Here is a 19124-nt window from a genome sequence, read left to right as displayed (position 1 = left end):
AACTATCTTAATCTCTAAATATATAAATATAATATATGCAAGTCTTATTTAAGAATACATTGAAGTTTAGAACAGTAAGGTACCCAAAGTAACACAGCTATAAGTGGTATTTCTAGGATTTAAACTTAGATCTGTCTCTAACTAAAGCTCCTCTGCTGTGCTGTTGTGGAGGCTGATGTTCTTGGTAAGTGGGAGGTATAAATCCAGAATTAGAATAGGAGCCCAGTCCGTTGGAATAGAAATAGCAAACATTCATTATTTGTTTCTATAAGAAGAACTGGGTGATATTTGTTAAAAGAACCTTTAAAAAGTAACTTGAATTTTTTTTTGGACTAAAGTTAATGTATGGTTGTTATAAAATACATGGAATATATGGAATATATGAAAAAATACAAAGAAGAAAGTAAAGACCATCCATAATTCTTCCACTGAGAGATAACCACTCTTAACATTTTAGAATATTTTAATCAAGTATTTTTTGTGCAGAAATATTGTGATGATTTTTATGCATAAATCTTGAATTTTGAAATCATTTCCTAATGTAATTACTAGATCAAAACATATTGTCAAATTTGTTTCCAGAAAGATTATGCCAATTTATATTTCCAATATATTTAGTTTCCATTTCTGGAATTTGTTAAATATTAAACTTGTAATATATGTTTGTTATTAATTACCTGCTCTGTCTATAGGCATACCTCAGATATTGTGGGTTCAGACTATCACAATAAAGCTAATAACATAATAAAGCAAGTCACGTGAGTCTTTTGGTTTCCCCATGCATATAAAAGTTATATTTGCACTGCACTGTAGTCTATTAAGTGTACAGTAGCATTATGTCTAAGAAAGACAATGTACACACTTTAAAAATACTTTATTGCTAAAAAAGGCTAACAGTCATCTGAGCCTTCATTAAGCTGTAATCTTTCTGCTGGTGGAGGGTCTTGCCTCAGTTGATGGCTGCTGACTGATCAGGGTGGGAGTTGCTGAAGGTTGGGTGGCTGTGGCAATTTCTTAAAATAAGACAACAATGACATTTGCTGCATTGATGGACTTTCCCTTTCATAAAAGATTTTTCTGTAGCATGTGATAGTGTTTAATAGCGTTTTATCCATAGGCAGAACTTCTTCTAAAATTGGAGTCAGTCCTCTCAAACCCTGCTTTATCAACCGAGTTTATGTAACATCCTGAATTCTTTGTTGTCATTTCAGCAGTGTTCACAGCATCTTCACCAGGAGTAAATTTCAACTCAGGAAACCACTTTCTTTGCTCATCAGTAAGAAGCAATTCCTCATTAAATTTGAGTGTTATATGGACAAGTTTCATGGCACCCCAATTACAATAGTATCATTAAAGATCACTATCACAGATCACCATAACAAATATAATAAAATGTTTGAAATATTGTGACAGTTATCAAAATGTGACATAGAGATAAGAAGTGAGCAGATGCAGTTGGGAAAATGGTGCCGGTAGACTTGCTAGATGCAGAGTTGCCACAGACCTTCATTTTGTAAAAAAAAAAAAAAAAAAAAAAAAAAAAAATGTAGTATCTGAAAAGCCCAATAAAGCAAGGTATGCCTGTATCTTCTGTAAGTTGTTTCTGTTGGCTCTTGTTTTTCTGTTGTCAACTTAGTATATTTTATATCAATTTTTGAATTATTTTCTATTGAAAATGAACATTCTATCATATTTGTGGGAAACTTTCCATTTTTTTGCCTTATTTTTAATGTCCTACCTGTACTGCCAAATGTTAACTGGTAAGTCTTTAGTTGCTGTAATGATGTAATAATAGGGGTAAGTTCATTATTAGTAAAAGTTTTTAGTATTTTATAAATCTCCCACTTGTAAACTTTTTGTCGTCAATATATTAGTTTGATAAAGATCTTAATATATTGCATAGCTAATTGTCAGTAATTAATGACTAGTTATCTCTTCATGTTTTTAATATATGATAAAGAAAGGTGACAAGATAAATATTTTTCTAGACCTAAGAATGTGGAATGGGAGGAAAATTTTTTATGCATATAACTGAATGTACTACAGAAGCATTCTCAGGGTTAAAGAAGTTGCCACACAGTCTCCCCCTAAATCAAGTATTTTTAATTTTGTGATGTTATAGTAAGAAAAATAGAAAATAAGACCCATTTTAGATTACTTTTCTAAAACTTTTAAGTTTTTAAGGAGAATTTATATATCTTGGAAACATTTAAAGGGATTTTTTAATAATATTAACATAAAAGAGGACAATTTGAAGGTAAAAACAGAACACAGATTACCTGAAATCTGTAGAAACATCATTGTTCAGTTTAATGTTTTCTTTGTCTCACAATGAAAATTCTCCAAATTCATTTTTGGAGAAAACCTTTCTGGAAGCGACTTTAAGGATTTTTGTGGTTGGCCTCAGCTCATTTCTATTTGAGGTGTGGTTTTTCAAATTTTCTAGAGGTTTTCCACCCTCCTCTCCCCATCAGTGGTATTTTTAAAAGTCTTTATTTTAATGTTAGGACACCTTAGAGCAGAATTCAAGTGGGCTGTGCAAGAAGAACCACTGGAAATAGAAAAATGAAACTTGAGGGTTTTACTTGTATTTATTTTTAACTTTAATTTTTTTGATCCTAGTTTTATTTATTTTCCATAGAGTGTTTGTGTATGTATATATAGATAGATAATAGATAATGAAATAGATAAGATAATAAATACATTAAAATTTTGGAGACTACTGCCTCAGATAATCTGTTAATTACTATGCATTATTTCCACCTCCTCCAAACATGGGAGTGGGGGAGCCTGTGTAGAAATGTTTGTAACACTTCAAAGGGTTCTTGAAGTGCACTCCTCATACCCCTAGGATACTATGCATCCATAACTTTCTTTGCTTCCTTATGCCAGTTGCCCTCAGCTTTTTCTCTACTGATTTATTTGACTTTATTAACGAACTCTGGTTTCTGTCTTTAAGGTTACAGCCTAGGATTAACTCTTAGCACAGCTGACCTTGTCCACTGCTCTGTTCTGATTTCAGTATGTTTGGTTAGAATATGTGATTCTTAAGAGTGGACACTGTTTATTTCACTTTCGTAAGCCCAGTGCTTCACGCAAAGTAGGTATTCTGCAAACGTAGAAAGTGAATCAAACCGTTACCAAGTCCTGTCAGTGACCTAGTCCTACAGAGAGTCCAGCTGTCCGCTCTACCCACACTTCCTCCTTTTTTCTCCTTCCCACAATGCCACCCCTTTCTCTGCCATGGCATTCAGTCATTTCTGTTCTGAAGTACCATATGCCATCTCAGGGTGGCTACTGTTTTTTCTTAGGATGACAAACGTTTTCTGGAGAGCTTCTTGAAGTGGTATAGCATTCACAGTCTCTCATATAAGCTGATGGACAGCAAGGTCAGAATGAGGGGCAGTTTTCTAGCCCTTGAAGACTTTACAGAGGTCTCTGGATTTCTCCTGGGGCCTTGTTTATTCTAACAGATTGGTCCCTGTTGAGTAGTGGGATGACTGTAGGCAGCCCTTATCTTTAGTACTCTGTGGGACATAACCCCAGGTCAACATACCCTCTTTGTTTTCAACATAAAAGTATGCAACTAGAGAGTACTAAGCCAAAAGGCAATGGTTGTGAAATTCTGCCTATTAGAAACTGTATCAGCTCATTCAGGTATGACACCATTGGTGTCCAGTAGAAATATACTGTGAGCCACATATGTAATTTTTAATTTTGTTGTAGCCATATTTTAAAAAGTAAAATGAAACATGAAATTAATTTTATTTAAGTCACTGCATGTAAAACTTTATCAATTTAACATGTAATCAAAATTACAAAGGTATATATAGTTTTTAGATAATAAGTCTTCAAAAGTCAGTGTGTATTGTCTACTGGGAGCACATGTTGATTCTGACTATCACCATTTCAAATATGCTATAGCTACAGATGGCTAGTGATTCTCACTGGACAGCACAGCTCTAAAAATGGACATTTACGGTACATATTGCTAGGGAGTCAGGGGTACCACTTCTATAATTAGACCGATTTGCAGTAGCAATATATTACAGGGTTATACACATTTCTTCCCCTTCAAAACTTAATTGTTTTGGGGACCGTCAAGATACTGTATAAATTGGCTATATTTTTAGAGGGATTATATAGTTTCAAATATGAGAGGATTGCAAAGTTTTTACATTTATTTTGCTTTCTTTGGGTTGGGCTGTTTTAGTTTCTTGGTTTGGGGAGGAGGGAATTTTAACCTTAAATTGCTATTTTATGAGAAGCTATGATTTTCACAGTGGGAACAGCGCTCATCCTTTTGATTTTTAGGTTAAGGGAAGCTTCATAAAGCTTTTTAGGTCTGTTTTTCATATCTCCTTGCATTGAGGCATTATTTTCTCTAAAACATATACAAATAAAAAAGGTTTTAAAAATTCTATTATTTTTTATTTCATTTATTTATTTATTTATTTTATTTATTTTGAGACGAAGTCTCGCTCTGTCGCCCAGGCTGCTGGAGTGCAGTGGCGCGATCTCGGCTTACTGCAGGCTCCGCCCCCCGGGTTCACGCTATTCTCCCTCAGCCTCCCAAGTAGCTGGGACTATAGGCCCCTGCCACCACGCCCAGCTAATTTTTTGTATTTTTAGTGGAGACGGGGCTTCACCGCGTTAGCCAGGATGGTCTCGATCTGACCTGATCTGCCCGCCTCGGCCTCCCAAAGTGCTGGGATTACAGGCGTGAGCTACCTACCATTCCCGGCCAAAAAAGATTTTTTTAAAGAAGAAAAAAGTCAAAAAGGCTTGTTTAGTTATATGGAGTTAGTCTTACTGGTTAAGGCTACTAGCTAGTGTCCTTGAGAAATATGAGTAGATAATTCTTATTAAAGAATGCAAATGACACTGGGTTGCAGACCAAGCACCTTGGATTTGGAATATTGGCCAGAGGACCCATGTTTTATAATATGAAAGTCAATAGGATAAAAATTTCTTTTTTTTTTTTTTTTGAGACGGAGTCTCGCTCTGTCGCCCAGACTGGAGTGCGGTGGCTGGATCTCAGCTCACTGCAAGCTCCGCCTCCCAGGTTTACGCCATTCTCCTGCCTCAGCCTCCCGAGTAGCTGGAACTACAGGCGCCCGCCACCTCGCCCGGCTAGTTTTTTGTATTTTTTAGTAGAGACGGGGTTTCACCGGGTTAGCCAGGATGGTCTCGATCTCCTGACCTCGTGATCCGCCCGTCTCGGCCTCCCAAAGTGCTGGGATTACAGGCTTGAGCCACCGCGCCCGGCCAGGATAAAAATTTCTTAAATCTGTTTTGGAACTGCTTTTCACTGTTTTACTGTTTATATCCTCAGTTGTTTAAGTCAACAATTTCGGCCAGACGTGGTGGCTCACGCCTGTGATCCCCCCACTTTGGGAGGCCGAGGCGGGTGGATCACCTGAGGTCAGGGGTTCGAGACCACCCTGGCCAACATGGTGAAACCCTGTCTCTACAAAAAATACAAAAATTAGCGGGGCTTGGTGTTGGTCGCCTGTAGTCCCAGCTACTTGAGAGGCTGAGGCAGGAGAATCTCTTGAACCTGGGAGGCAGAGGTTACAGTGAGTCAAGATTGTGCCACTGCACTCCAGCCTGGGCAACAGAGCGAGACTGCATCTCAAAAAACAAACAAAAAGAATTTCAACTTTTAAAATTGTCCAAGTAATTTAAACAATATTCCTGAAAGTCTGATAAAGAATAATTAATAATTCTACCACCAAATATTATTTTTATGTATTACTATGTTTATATACATATTTTAAGGTAGTTTTGATCATTTGGTACATTTAATTTTATAGCTTTGGGGGATATAATTCCTTTTTTCTTTTTTGGTCTCACTCTGTCGTCCAGGCTGGAGTGAAGTGGCATGATCTCGGCTCACAGCAACCTCCACCTCCTGGGCTCAAGCAATCCTCCCACCCCAGCCTCTTGAGTAGCTGGAACTACCAGCATGTGCCACCATTTCCCGCTAATTTTTGTATTTTTAGTAGAGACAGGGTTTCGCCATGTTGGCTAGGCTGGTCTTGAACCCCTGGCCTCAAGTGATCCGCCTGCCTCGGCCTCCCAACGTGTTGGGATTACAGATGTGAGCCATCACACCTGGCTGTGTAATACTTTTTAAAATGTGGATTTTTATGGTTACTTAGTCTTCGTAATAAGATAACATTTTATTTTGCTGTCATGTAATAGGTTGGAGATATTCTATTCTGCTCCATGAAGTAATACAGGGATCCACTTGTCGTGGTTGTGCAGTTTCACACTTCAGCCTGTGGGGAGGAGAAAGAGGAAATTCAGTACAGTTTGCCATTGAGGAGGTGAGCAGGAAGTTGTGCTATTTCTTTCATTCACATTGCATCATTGGTGAGAACGTAGTGACATGGCTATGCCTACCTATTAGGGAGGCTGGGCAATGGAGCCTGTGTGGCTGATTATATGCTCAGGAAGTATATGAGAATAGATGTTTTGGGAGACAACTAGTATTGTGCCACAACTTGAATAAAATTAATCTTACTATTGTCAATGGGAAGAATTAAGAAGTTTACAATGGAATAATTTTTGTAATTTTAACTTTTAAGGATTATATAATGTATCAGATGTGTGTACCATGGTTTTATTAATATCTAACTCTGCTAAATACTTACATGCTTTAAATTTCTTGCTGTTAGCAATAACTTTGTAAGGACATGCTAATTACAGTTTTCTCTATATTTTGGTGTTATTTCTTTAAGGATGGTTTTTATAGAAGTGGAATGATTGGTCCAAACAATATGAACATTTTAATAGAATTTTTATTTCTTAAAAAAAAATTGTGTTTTTTGAGACAAGGTCTTACTCTTGTCACCCAGGTTGGAGTGCAGTGGTGTGGTCAGGGCTCACTGCAGCCCTGAACTTCCGTACTTAAGTGATCCTTCCTCCTCAGCCTCAGAGCAGCTGGAATCACAGGCATGTGCCACCACACCCAGCTAACTTAAAATATATTTTTTTGTAGAGACAGTGTCTCACTATGTTGCCCAGGCTGGTCTTGAACTCCTGGCCTCCAGTCCTTACCTTGGCCTCCCAAAGTTGCTGGCATAACAGACATGAGCCACTACACCCAACATTACATTACTTTTCTAAAGCAGCCATTTCAGTGCTCTGGAGATTGACTAAAGGCCAATTGTATAAAACTTTGAAAAATGTTACGCTCTTGAATTTGGAGCGAGAACAGTGGGAATCAGTGGCCATTCTAGCTTGAGGCTACTCACATTCCCCCAGTTCTGCCCCAGCTTGGTTAACATGGAGGTACTGCCAGTGAGAAGCAGGACATAAGGACCTCAGTTTGAAGGGGGCTTAGTTCTTTGGAGTGGTAGGTAATGTTGTGAATATGAATTTCCAGAAGTACAAGGGAAGACTAGGGGCTCAGCTCAAATAGCCTGAAGGTTCAGTAGTGTTTGGGGCAAGAATATTCCTGGATGAGGCTGTGCATATGCATAACAGAGACCTTAGAAAGCCTAAGGTATTCACATACTTTTGGCTGGTTCCAAAGGTACATACTTGTACATAGGAGACTTGAAATTTCTCCCTATGGGAAGTTCAACTCAGAGCAAACTTGAAAACAGACTGAACTTTGAATGCACTTCCCTTCCCACACATATGCCCATGAACAGAGATGGAAGCCTTGCTATCTTGAAGTATTTGAACACAATCTCTGTTCAGTGTCACAGTGACTACTAAATTGTGCAAAGGGACAACAACTAGGGAGGCAGGCTTAAAAAATAAAAAATGAAAGTATATTTAAGAAAAAAACTGAGCAGAGATATCAATGATTGTGTACCATAGAGGAGACAGATTTCACATATTTGTCTTGATCATGATGCTAAACAAAAAAGAAACAAAATGGCAACAGTACCTTTAATGGGGAAAACAGAATTCTGAGTTGCTACATTATCTAAAATCCCTAGATTTAACAACAAAAAAAATTATAAGACATGTAAAGAAACAGAGGGTGATGCATACACAAGGAAAAAAAAGTCAGTAGAAATTGTCTCTGTCCCCAAATACTGGATTTAGTAAAGACTTAAACTACTATAAATATGTGAAAAGAACAAAAGGAAATTCTATTTAAAGTATAACAATGTCAACAAATTGAGATTCTCAACAAGAATATAGAAATTATTTTTTTAATAACTAAAAAACCACTCCTTGATATAATGAGATATGATGAGAGGGACTTCACCTCTGTAGTGTTCTCCCCTAAAACCTATAACCTGAGTCTAATCATGAGAAAACAACAGGTAAAGCCAAACTCAGGGTTATTCCATAAGAGCACCTGACCAGTACTCATCAAACCTGTCAAGGTCATGGAAAACAAGGAAAAATTGAGAATTATTACAGGTCAGAGGAGAGCAAAGAGACATGATGACTAAATGCAATGTGGCATTGTGTATTGAATTCTGGACAAGAAAATAACAATAGAAAAACTGGTGACATTTAAATAAAGTCTATATTTTAGTTTGTTTTGTTGCACCAATGGAAATTTGTTATTTCTGACAAATGTACCATGGTTATGTAAGACACCTCCATTATTATGTGTGTTAACAATGTAAATGTGTTATATAGAGACATGTTTATTTGTAGATGTATGTCTATATATGTATATGATATGTAAGTATAACACAGTTATGTAAGATATTAATTAGCATTAGGAGAAAATGTTGACGTTAGGGAAGCATATATAGGAACACTCTGTACTGTCTTTGCAACTTTTTTGTAAATAATTTATTGCAAAGTTAAAAGTTTTAAAAATCAAATGGAAATTCTAGAGTTGAAGAATACAATATCTGAAATTAAAAATTCACTAGAGGGGTTCATAGCAGATTTGAGATGACAAGAAAATGAATCCATGAACTTGGACAACACACCGGTAGAAATTATTCAATCTTGAAAACAGGAAAAGGACAGAAGAAAATTGAACAGAACCTCAGAAATCTGTAAAAAAACATTAAGTGTACAACATATGTGTAATGAGAGTCTCAAAAGGAGAAAGGGTCAGAAAAATGACCTTTTGGACAACTTCACATATTTGATGAAAAACATTAAATTACACATCCAGAAGGTCAGTGAATGTGACTAGGATTAATACAAAGAGACCCATGCCTAGACGTAGTCAAACTCCTGAAAGACAAAGAGAATATCTTGAAAGCAGCAAGAGAAAATCAACTCACTACACAGAGGGAAGCATCAGCAATGACTAAGGGCTGCTTTCTCATCAGTATTGGTGGAGGCCCAAGGTAGTGGGGTGACATATTCAAAGTGCTGGAAGAAGAAAACTGTCTGTGAAGAAGTCTATATTTAGCAAAACTAACCTTCAAAAATGAAGGTGAAATAAATACATTCCTACACAAAGACAGAATTTGTAGCTATCAGACCTACCTGATAAATACTAAAAGATTAAGTTCTTTAGGTTGATAGGAAATGACACCAGATGGAAACTCAAATCCACAGGAAGAAATGAAGAGCACTGGAAATGTCAATATGTAGGTTAATATAGAAGACTATAAATATATTTTTTCTCATCTCTTTAAAAAGCATTGAATTCTATCTAAAAAGCAAATTTAGTATCTAACATTCACCTTCTGCACATTTGTCCTAGTTGTAAGCAAATTGCTTTCACCTCTTTGCCTTTTGATTCATAGAATAGACTGTGACAATGATTCTCAAAACTTTTTGTTTCAGGATTCCTTTCCACTTTTATTATTCTCAGAACTCGAAAGAGCTTTTGTTTATGTGGATTTTATGTAGTGATATTTATTGTATTAGAAATTAAAACTGAGAAAAGAGCTAAATATTATTCATTTACAAGAAATACCAATTACATGTTAACATAAATAACATGTTTTAAATGAAAATATGTATTTTCCAAAGTGAAGTAGGAGAGTGGCATTGCTTTACATTCTCAAATCTCATTAAGGTCTACCTTAATAGAAGACAGCTGGATTTCACTTTTGACTTTGCATTGAATTTGTTGCTTTGTTGTGTTGCTTTGTTGCTTTGGCTGTGTGTTGCTTTGGCTTAAGTAAGTGAAGAAAATCAGGCCCCACTAAGATGTAGTTGGAGGTATATTTTAGAAGCCTTTTCATATAATGGTGAATATTCTGTGATATGACAGTAAAACTCAAGAAGTGATAGTTCTGTAAAAGTTAGTTACAATGTAGGATCTGAAACCATATCAATGAATATTTTGTACTGTTACATTAAAATCCATTATTCTGTCAATAGATCTTTTAACAATGTATAATTCTAAGACCCTTTGAAAAGGTATTGGGTCTCCCTGTAGCACACTTTGAGAATCATCTGACTATATTTTGATTTTGACACTTACTGAAATTTTAGTATAAAATGAACACATCTCTCTTTTTTCTTGGGAGAGGTTTTAGAACAGTTGAAGTTGCTTCAGTGAGCACAGATATTTTTTGTGTCATGATCGGGAGTTGGTTTTACTTATCTTTTGCCTATTGCTTAAATCTCAGATTTTATTTCACAACTTGGTAATCAGAGACCAGATCCTGTCTATAAAGTGTAAAGAGGTAAACAAAGGTTTTCTGTCTGAAGTAATTAGATTTGAAAAAAACCACTAGGGTAATTGAGCCTTGCATTGAGCATTGCATAAGAATGTAATTTAAATGGTTTAACTAATTAGTATTTGAGATTTCTAAATTTAATGGCTCTTACAAGTTGGGGCTTAGTTTAAACTCCTGAAAGCTGGGATCATAGATTATCTATCATTACTATGTATTTAATTTAAAACCTAATTATATCATCAACATACCATTACTGTAAATACATTATTATAAATATTGTTGTCAGCATCATTGTAAGTGTGTATTATTACTTCTTTGTAGCAAATTTAATTTTTTTTTTTTGAGATGGAGTCTCTGTCACCCAGGCTGAAGTGCAGTGGTGCGATCTCAGCTCATTGCAACCTCTCTGCCTCCTGGTTTCAAGCAGTTCTCCTGCCCCAGCTTCCCGAGTAGCTGGGTTTACATGTGCCCGCCACCACACCCAGCTAATTTTTGTATTTTAGTAGAAACGGGGTTTCACCATGTTGGCCAGGCTGGTCTTGAACTCCTTACCTCAGGTGATCCGTCCTCCTTGGCCTCCCAAAAGTGCTGGGATTACATGTTGGTCATGCTGGTCTCGATCTCCTGACCTCAGGTGATCTGTCCTCCTTGGCCTCCCAAAAGTGCTGAGGTTATAGGCATGAGCCACTGCACCTGGCCAAAATTAAATAATTTAGAAGGATATAAAATACAATTAAAGGAAACCTCTTAGCAGTTCACCAGAGTTAAGCAATGTTTATAGTTTCCTGAATGCTTTTTCTGAAAATCTGTTCACATATAAAGATAGATATCTTCATACATATTATATATGTATGTATTATATATACACATATGAAAGTCCTTTTTAAGCAAATGGAATCATACTACATATTGTTCTATAAATAAATGTATCTTGAACATCTTTATATCAGTATAATAGGTCATTTTCATTTAATCACCTGCTTAGCATCTGTGTTACTACATTGGTTATGTAAGCCAAGGTCTTCAGAAAAAAAAATTCAGTAATGAAAATACCACTTTTAAAATTAGTTTCCACTCAAATGTTGCCCTGACCATTTATTAACAATTTTAATAAAAGAGAATAAAATCATTTGCAAACTGAAATTGGTCATCTTGCAAAATATGCAGGTGTCTATGAAGTTCGTGGGTGTGATATTAAAGAACTCAAAGCTATTGACAGTTGAAGAGAAAATTATCAAGGTTGATGATATAATAGATGCTATAAGGAAGCCTGATTTGATGACCGTAGGAAAATGGATGGAACCCTTCAGAATTTTTGCAAGAATATCTTCTTTGTAATTGTCCCATAAGAGAAAAACATGAAGGATATCCAATAGTGCTATTGTACAATTTTGTCAAAAAGATTACACTAAAAAATAAAGTCAGTGCTTGATTCATTCTTTTAGTCTAAGAATTTTGCAGTTGAAATTATAACTTAAATTTTGTCAAATATAAAATAATTTAAACTTGTGTATTTTTATCTCATTTTTCAAGTCAAAATTTGAAAATCAACTATCATTTTCAATATTTACATTACATTTTGGTTCCTGGTCTAAGAAGATTCACTAAATGGTCTTTTCCCAGTACATACCAATCATCTTTGAAAAACTAGGATTTCATAACTTTCTGTAAATGGACTGTAATTTAATCAGGTCACTACTAATGAAGATGCTTAGGCTGTTAAGTTTTTTGGTTGTTAGGTTTCTTGTGTGTGTGGTTTTTTTTAATAGTGTTTCAAACAGTGTTGCAGTAAATATCCTGTGCATACATATTTACATTCCTATGCTAATATATCTGTGACATTCATTTCTAGAAGTGGTAGAACTTGGGTCAGAAGCTGTGTGCATTTATAACTTTGATATCTCTGAAAGGATTATGCTAACTTACATTCTCACTACAAAACTGTATGTTTTGTATTTTTATTTGTATTTTTCACAGCGCCTACCCCGTCCAAATATTTTCCTGAGTGAGTTCAAATGGTAAGGGATATGGTGTTATCCAAATCTGTTTAGTTCCTGAGCAAGTGTAGGGACAGTCCAGATAATGAAGGTTCATTTGAAAATTTTTTCTAATGTGTTTGGTTCCTGAGTTGGCTAGTGAGCCTTTCAATAATGCAGGGTATCTGTTGTTTCTTTCTTGTTATCTCCATACCCTTACTGGCAGTGAGGTATTATCAGTCTTTCTAATCCTTGCCAGTGTGATGGTTAAAATAAAAAGCTATCTCATTAGGTTTGTTTTGCTTCTATTAAAAGTGATGCTCTGCATGTTTTTATGTTAATAGCATTTCTATTTTTCAAAAATATGTATCTGGTCATTATCTTGTTGCAAGAGTAATATAAGAAAAATGAGATTTTATTACAATATTAAGAGTATTTTATCTGATCTCCTATCTTTTGACTTTTTATGGTAGATTTTTTGTGTGTGGTGGTTTTATTTAATTAAATGTGTCATATTTTCCCCCCTTTTAAGGCTTCTGGTGCTATATCATGCTTAGAATATTATCTTTTCTGCTTTAAGATAATACTTTCATTGTTGTGTCCTTATACAGTTCTTTTACATTATTCTTTTTGAATCTGCTTCCACAGTTTGTTTCTCATGTTCTGATCTTTGCTTCATCTGGAATTTATTGTGGTATAAGGAATAAGGCAGTAATTTAGCCTTTCCTCCTCTACTTACTAGCCAGTTTCTCCGAAATCATTTATTAAATACTGCATCTTTTCTCCATTTATTTGAAACACTACCTCTATCACATGTGAAATTCTTGTGCATGTATTTTGTTCTATTCCTGGACTTTCTTTTTTTTTTTTTTTTTTTTTCTGTTTTTGAAACAGGATCTCGCTCTGTCACTCAGGCTGGAGTGCAGTGGTGCATTCTTGGCTCACTGCAACCTCCACCTCCTGAGTTCAAACGATCCTCCCACCTCAGACTCCTGAGTAGCTGGGACCACTGATGCACGCACTCACCTGGCAAATTTTTTGTATTTTTTGTAGAGATGAGGTTTTGCCATGTTGCCCAGGCTGGTCTCCAACTCCTGGGATCAAGTGATCCACCTGCCTCGGCCTCCCAAAGTGCTGGGATTACAGGTGTGAGCCACCGCACCTGGCCTGGACTTTCTGTTCTTTTCCATTGATCTGTCTATTGATGTTCCAGTATCAAACCATTTAAATTAATAGTTTAATAATTTAGTTTTGTATTTGATAGGACTGTTTTTCTTTTTTCCCCCTCTCTGATCTTGCATGTATGTTTATTATTCTAGAAGAATCTATCATTTGTCAAAAACTCCCTTCTTCCCTCTAACTACACACCAAATATTTTTACTGGAATTGTTTGAATTTGTAGTTTAGGGTTAATTGGCATTATTAGACCATGTGAGAATTAAAAGGATTAATCCAAATAAGGTGCTTAGAGCAGTGCCTGGCATAAACAGTCAAAGGAGAATAGCTGCTGTGCTAGATGTTCCTTTTGCTCTTTCGAATATATTCTCTACTCTTCATCTTGCTCTCTGCCAAAAGAGGCTAACCTCTGTGGAATCATCTAGCCTCTCATGCCATCTGGCTTCTGGTTGGTTTGGCCAATGGGAGGCCTAGCAGGAGATGGGCGGGTGGGAGGAGAGAGAGTTTAGGGTACATTTCCCAGCTTTTCCCCTTGGAGGGCTGTATTTGTTTACCTAAGACCACACTTCTCGTCTTCTCTCCCACAGTGAGAGTCTTCACTAGGGTTCAGTAGTAACAGCTTTCCACTATTGCTAGCCCCTGGGTGCTGCACCCTGGTCAGACCTCAGTTAATAGTCCCTCCGTGAAGTTCTCTTCAGTTACCTCCTTGAGTTTGTCGTCAGTTTTCTGCTGGGAACCTGACTGGTAAAGTTGCTCTCATCTTCCTCCTTTTCTTCTGCACTTCCTCCTCCTGTTCATTTTAACTACTAGCACTGAATGTTCCTGTTTCAGTCTTCTCTGTCCTTCAATAGAGATTACAGTTTTCTTCATAGAGGCCTTTATAATTTTTGTTGTTTATACCCAGATTTACTTTTATTTAGTTGCAGATATAAACTGAATCTTTTCCCTCATTATGTTTTCTACCTAATTGGTTGTATGTGGGCAAACTATTAATTTTTGAATTAATTTTGTAAATCAGTTGTATACTACATTTATTGTTTCTAATAGTTTTTCAGCCCCCTTTCTTGTCTGTTTCATGATCACCTGCAAATAACAGTTTTACCTTTTTCTTACTTTATTAGGAATTATTTATTTGGGAATGATTGTTTCTTAAAATATGTTTGAATATTAGGAATATTTATATGGGAGTGATTGTTTATTTTATTCACATAATTTTGGGTCATTTATTGAGATACTTTTAAGTTTTTCACCTTTGCTCTAATACAGTAAATTACCTTAGTAGATATTCTAATATTAATTTATCCTTAAAAATTAGGATGATTTTTACTTGGTTAAAATATGTTGTCCTTTTAAAACAAAAAAAAAATATTGTTCTATTGATGACTCTACTTTCTAATATTTTACTCAGGGCTTTTACAGCAGTATTTTTTTTTATACTTTAAGTTCTAGGGTACATGTGCACAACGTGCAGCTTTGTTACATATGTATACGTGTGCCATGTTGGTTTGCTGCACCCATTAACTCATCATTTAGATTAGGTATTTTTTCTCATGCTATCCCTCACCCATCCCCCCACCCCACGACAGGCCCCGGTGTGTGATGTTCCCCACCCTGTGTCCAAGTGTTGTCATTGTTCAGTTCCCACCTATGAGTGAGAACATGCGGTGTTTGGTTTTCTGTCCTTGCAATAGTTTGCTGAGAATGATGATTTCCAGCTTCATCCATGTCCCTACAAAGGACATGAACTCATCCTTTTTTATGGCTGCGTAGTATTCCATGGTGTATATGTGCCACATTTTCTTAATCAAGTCTATCACTGATGGACATTTGGGTTGGTTCCAAGTCTTTGCTATTGTGAATAGTGCCTCAGTAAACATACGTGTGCATGTGTCTTTATAGTAGAATGATTTATAATCCTTTGGGTATATACCCGGTAATGGGATCACTTGGTCAAATGGTATTTCTAGTTCTAGATCCTTGAGGAATTGCCACCCTGTCTTCCCCAATGGTTGAACTAGTTTACACTCCCACCAACAGTGTAAAAGTGTTCCTGTTTCTCCACATCCTCTCCAGCACCTGTTGTTTCCTGACTTTTTAATGATCGCCATTCTAACTGGTGAGAGATGGTATCTCATTGTGGTTTTGATTTGCATTTCTCTGATGACCAGTGGTGATGAGCTTTTTTCATGTGTCTGTTGGCTGCATAAATGTCTTTTGAAAAGCGTCTGTTCATATCCTTTGCCCACTTTTTGATGGAGTTGTTTGATTTTTTCTTGTAAATTTGTTTAAGTTGTTTGTAGATTCTGGATATTATCCTGTTGTCAGATGGGTAGATTGCAGAAATTTTCTCCCATTCTGTAGATTACCTGTTCACTCTGATGGTAGTTTCTTTTACAGCAACATTTCTTATTGAAATCAATCTATAGCTTCCTTGGCTTTTCTAGTGTCATGTTGTGGTAATGCTAGTCTGTTGACATCATCCTTGGATTTTTTGAGGTAAATTTAAAAGAGTAAAGCAGTAAAGAAAATATTTTTAAAACTTTTTTTGATACAAAGATCTTCAAAGCACTGAGCAAATTAACCTGTTACCAGAGAAACTGGCATCATAACTTCCTGATTATAAAGCTGATTTTTGTATCAAAATGGAACAAAATACAGTTGTTATAAGACTTACAATGTTTATGTAATGAAGCAGTGCTTTTAATACCATCTTTCATTTGATAGTCTTCATATACTTTATTTCATCCTGTCAAGAGGAATGGGTGTTATTAGCTCCATTTAACACATGAGAAGATTTAGGTTCAGAGTGATTGCTCCTTGCCAGAGGTCACATGGCTAATAAGGTTTAACTCTAGAACCAGAAACCAAATCTTCTAACTCTTGGTCCAGTACTACTTCACTTTACTATATCCTCTTTAGGAGTAGAGGTTATGCAATTTCATGAATCAGATCACATTATTTTCAAAGCAATTATGTGTGAAGAATACAGCACTTTTCTTATAATGCATATCGTAAGTCAATTTATGACTACATTTTCTTGAGGTAGAGAACAAGTTTCTAACTTTGTATTATAAATAGCAACAAAGAATCACCCAGTTTAAGAATTAGTGCTACCTTCCTACCTGCAAGGAATTGCATAGGTTCTTCCTAGATAAAATGGAAGGAAAAAAAGTGTCTTCTTGTGCTCATGGACAAAAATTACTGTATTTTACGTAATTTTCTTCCTTTTGAAAATACGAATTGTATTTTTCTTTATTACTCTTAATAAGTTTGCATGTTCATCATTAAAAATCAAGGGAAAGAACATGCAAAAATATAAGAATCATTTGTGATGTTACTACCCAGAGATAACATTGTGAACATATTGGTGTTTAGCTCAGCAGTCCTATTATCTGTTCATTGAAATAGATTCTCCTACTGTGTGTACTGTTTCATAGTCAGTTTCTTTTTTAAAAAAACTTACAATGTTGGTAGTTTTCCATATTCTGAAATATTCTTTTATAGAAATAAATACGGGAGTTTTTTTTCTAATAAGGCCTTATTGGAAACCCAGATATATACAGTATTTTGTTGGTAAAATTCTTATTTTAATAACTTATTTATTATTATTAACTTTTATGGGAATAAAAAGGTAGATTTGATGAAAAGAAAACTTTGAAATAGAGTTGTATCCAGTGGTATGCTGGTAAATGTGTAGCAACTGGACCTCTGAAAGAAAAATGGTGCTTACCAATTTCTGCTCATTTTAACTACCAGCACTGAATGTTCCTATTCCAGTCTTCTCTATACTTCAATAAAGATTAAATAGTGTACATCTTCTTACCATGGCTGATTTGAAGCTGTCAGTGCAGTATCACTGAATGGGGGTGGGGAAGACATGTATAGAACTGGCTGTCCTGAACCAATATGAGCAGGCTCCAGCATGTCACTCGTTGTATCAGCCAGAATTTCTTTAGTGGCAAGAAACAAAAAACTTGTTCCAAATTATTTTATACAATAAGATTTACCTAGAAGACCCAGGGATTAGTGGCTCCAGATATGGTTAATTCAGCAGCTCAGAATCATCATCACTGACCCATGTTCTGTCTCTTTTGCTATTGTTGTAATACAACATGTCAGTAGAATAAAAGAAAAAAGCCACGTGCTCATCTCAGTAGATGCAGGAAAAGCATTTAACAGAATCCAACATCATTTTATGATAAAACCACCCAGAAAACTAGGAATAGAAGGGAACTTCCTCAGCCTGATAAAGGCTACATCTATACGAAACCCACAGCTAATGTTGTGCTTAATGGTAAAGACTGGATGCTTTCCCTGTAGGACCAGGAACAAGATCAGGATGTCTGCTGGTGTTACTTGTATTCAGCATTGAACTAAAGGTTTTAGCCAAGTCAGTTAGACAAGAAAAAGAAATAAAAAACATCCAGATTGGAAAGGAAAAAGTAAAACTATCTCTAGTCACAGATGATATGATTATCTATATAGAAGATACTGAGGAATGTACTAAAGAAATTTTAGCACTAATAAATGAGTTTAGCAGAGTTGCAGGATGCAAGATCAACATACAGAAATCACTTGTATTTCTGTACCCTTGAAGTGAATAACCTGAAAATGAAATGGAAACAACTCAAGTTTTAATAGCATGAAAAAGCATAAAATACTTAGGAATAAATTTAACAAAGGGAGTGCAAAGTGTATTGTCTGAAAAACTACAAAACAATGGTGAAAGAAATTGAAGATCTAAATAAATGGAAGAATATTCCATGTTCATGCACTGGAAAACTTAATATTGTTAAAATGGCAGTACTCCCCAGATTGATCTACAGATTCAATATAGTCCCTTTCAGAATCCCAGCAGATTACTATAGAAATTGACAAAGTGATTTGAAAAGTATATGGAATTGCAAGGGACCCAAAATAGCACAAACAATCTTGAAACAAAGAAAAAAAGTAGGACTCACACTTCCTGATTTCAGAACTTAGTACAGGGCAATGGTAATCAAGACAGTGGGGTGCTGGCATAAGCTTAGACACATAGATCAATGGAACAGAATTGAGAGTAGAAGAATAAACGAATGTGTCTGTGTCAGCTGATTTTTGACAAGGGTACCAAGGCCATCCAATGGGGGAAAGAATATCCTTTTCAACAAATTGTGCTAAAATAACTGGACAGCTACATGGAAAAGGAATGAATTTCTGACATGTGCTCCAACTTGGATGAAGGCCAGTGCAGAGCCCAAACTTTGTGAATCAGTAACGTGTAAAACATTCACATACATGCACAGAGCTGCCAAGGGACAGCCTAATTTAAGATTCATATAAACACATTTATCTGGCAACGTAAGTTAATATTTTGGTAGGAGTCCCACCAAGTTAAAATTCTAAAGTGTTTGAA

General features: G+C 35.8%; 1 protein-coding gene and 1 long non-coding RNA gene across 5 annotated transcripts in view; one reads left to right on the top strand and one right to left on the bottom strand.

The window, feature by feature from the left end:
• The window catches only part of PDE7A (phosphodiesterase 7A), a 128185-nt gene that overhangs the window by 16255 nt on the left and 92806 nt on the right, over positions 1-19124 (top strand). For 2 of the 4 annotated variants that reach the window (XR_012093695.1, XM_073018127.1), the window contains exon 2: positions 6208-6332. The exons of the other annotated variants lie outside the window; for them this stretch is intronic. Coding sequence is in view for 1 of the 2 variants with exons in the window: in XM_073018127.1 (XP_072874228.1) it covers positions 6208-6332 (125 nt within the window). In the remaining variant the exon portion in view is untranslated. The remainder of the gene's footprint in view (positions 1-6207; positions 6333-19124) is intronic. 4 annotated transcript variants of the gene reach the window in all.
• On the bottom strand, positions 1522-18736 carry LOC140712201 (uncharacterized). The gene is made up of 2 exons (XR_012093696.1): positions 11130-18736; positions 1522-6284 (listed from the first exon to the last, which is right to left on the bottom strand). It is a non-coding gene; the product is annotated as an uncharacterized lncRNA (long non-coding RNA).

This window comes from Chlorocebus sabaeus, chromosome 8 (assembly GCF_047675955.1).
Source record: "Chlorocebus sabaeus isolate Y175 chromosome 8, mChlSab1.0.hap1, whole genome shotgun sequence".
NCBI lineage: Eukaryota > Metazoa > Chordata > Mammalia > Primates > Cercopithecidae > Chlorocebus > Chlorocebus sabaeus.
Note: the sequence above shows the minus strand (reverse complement) of the source record. Positions and strands in the feature narration are given on the sequence as shown.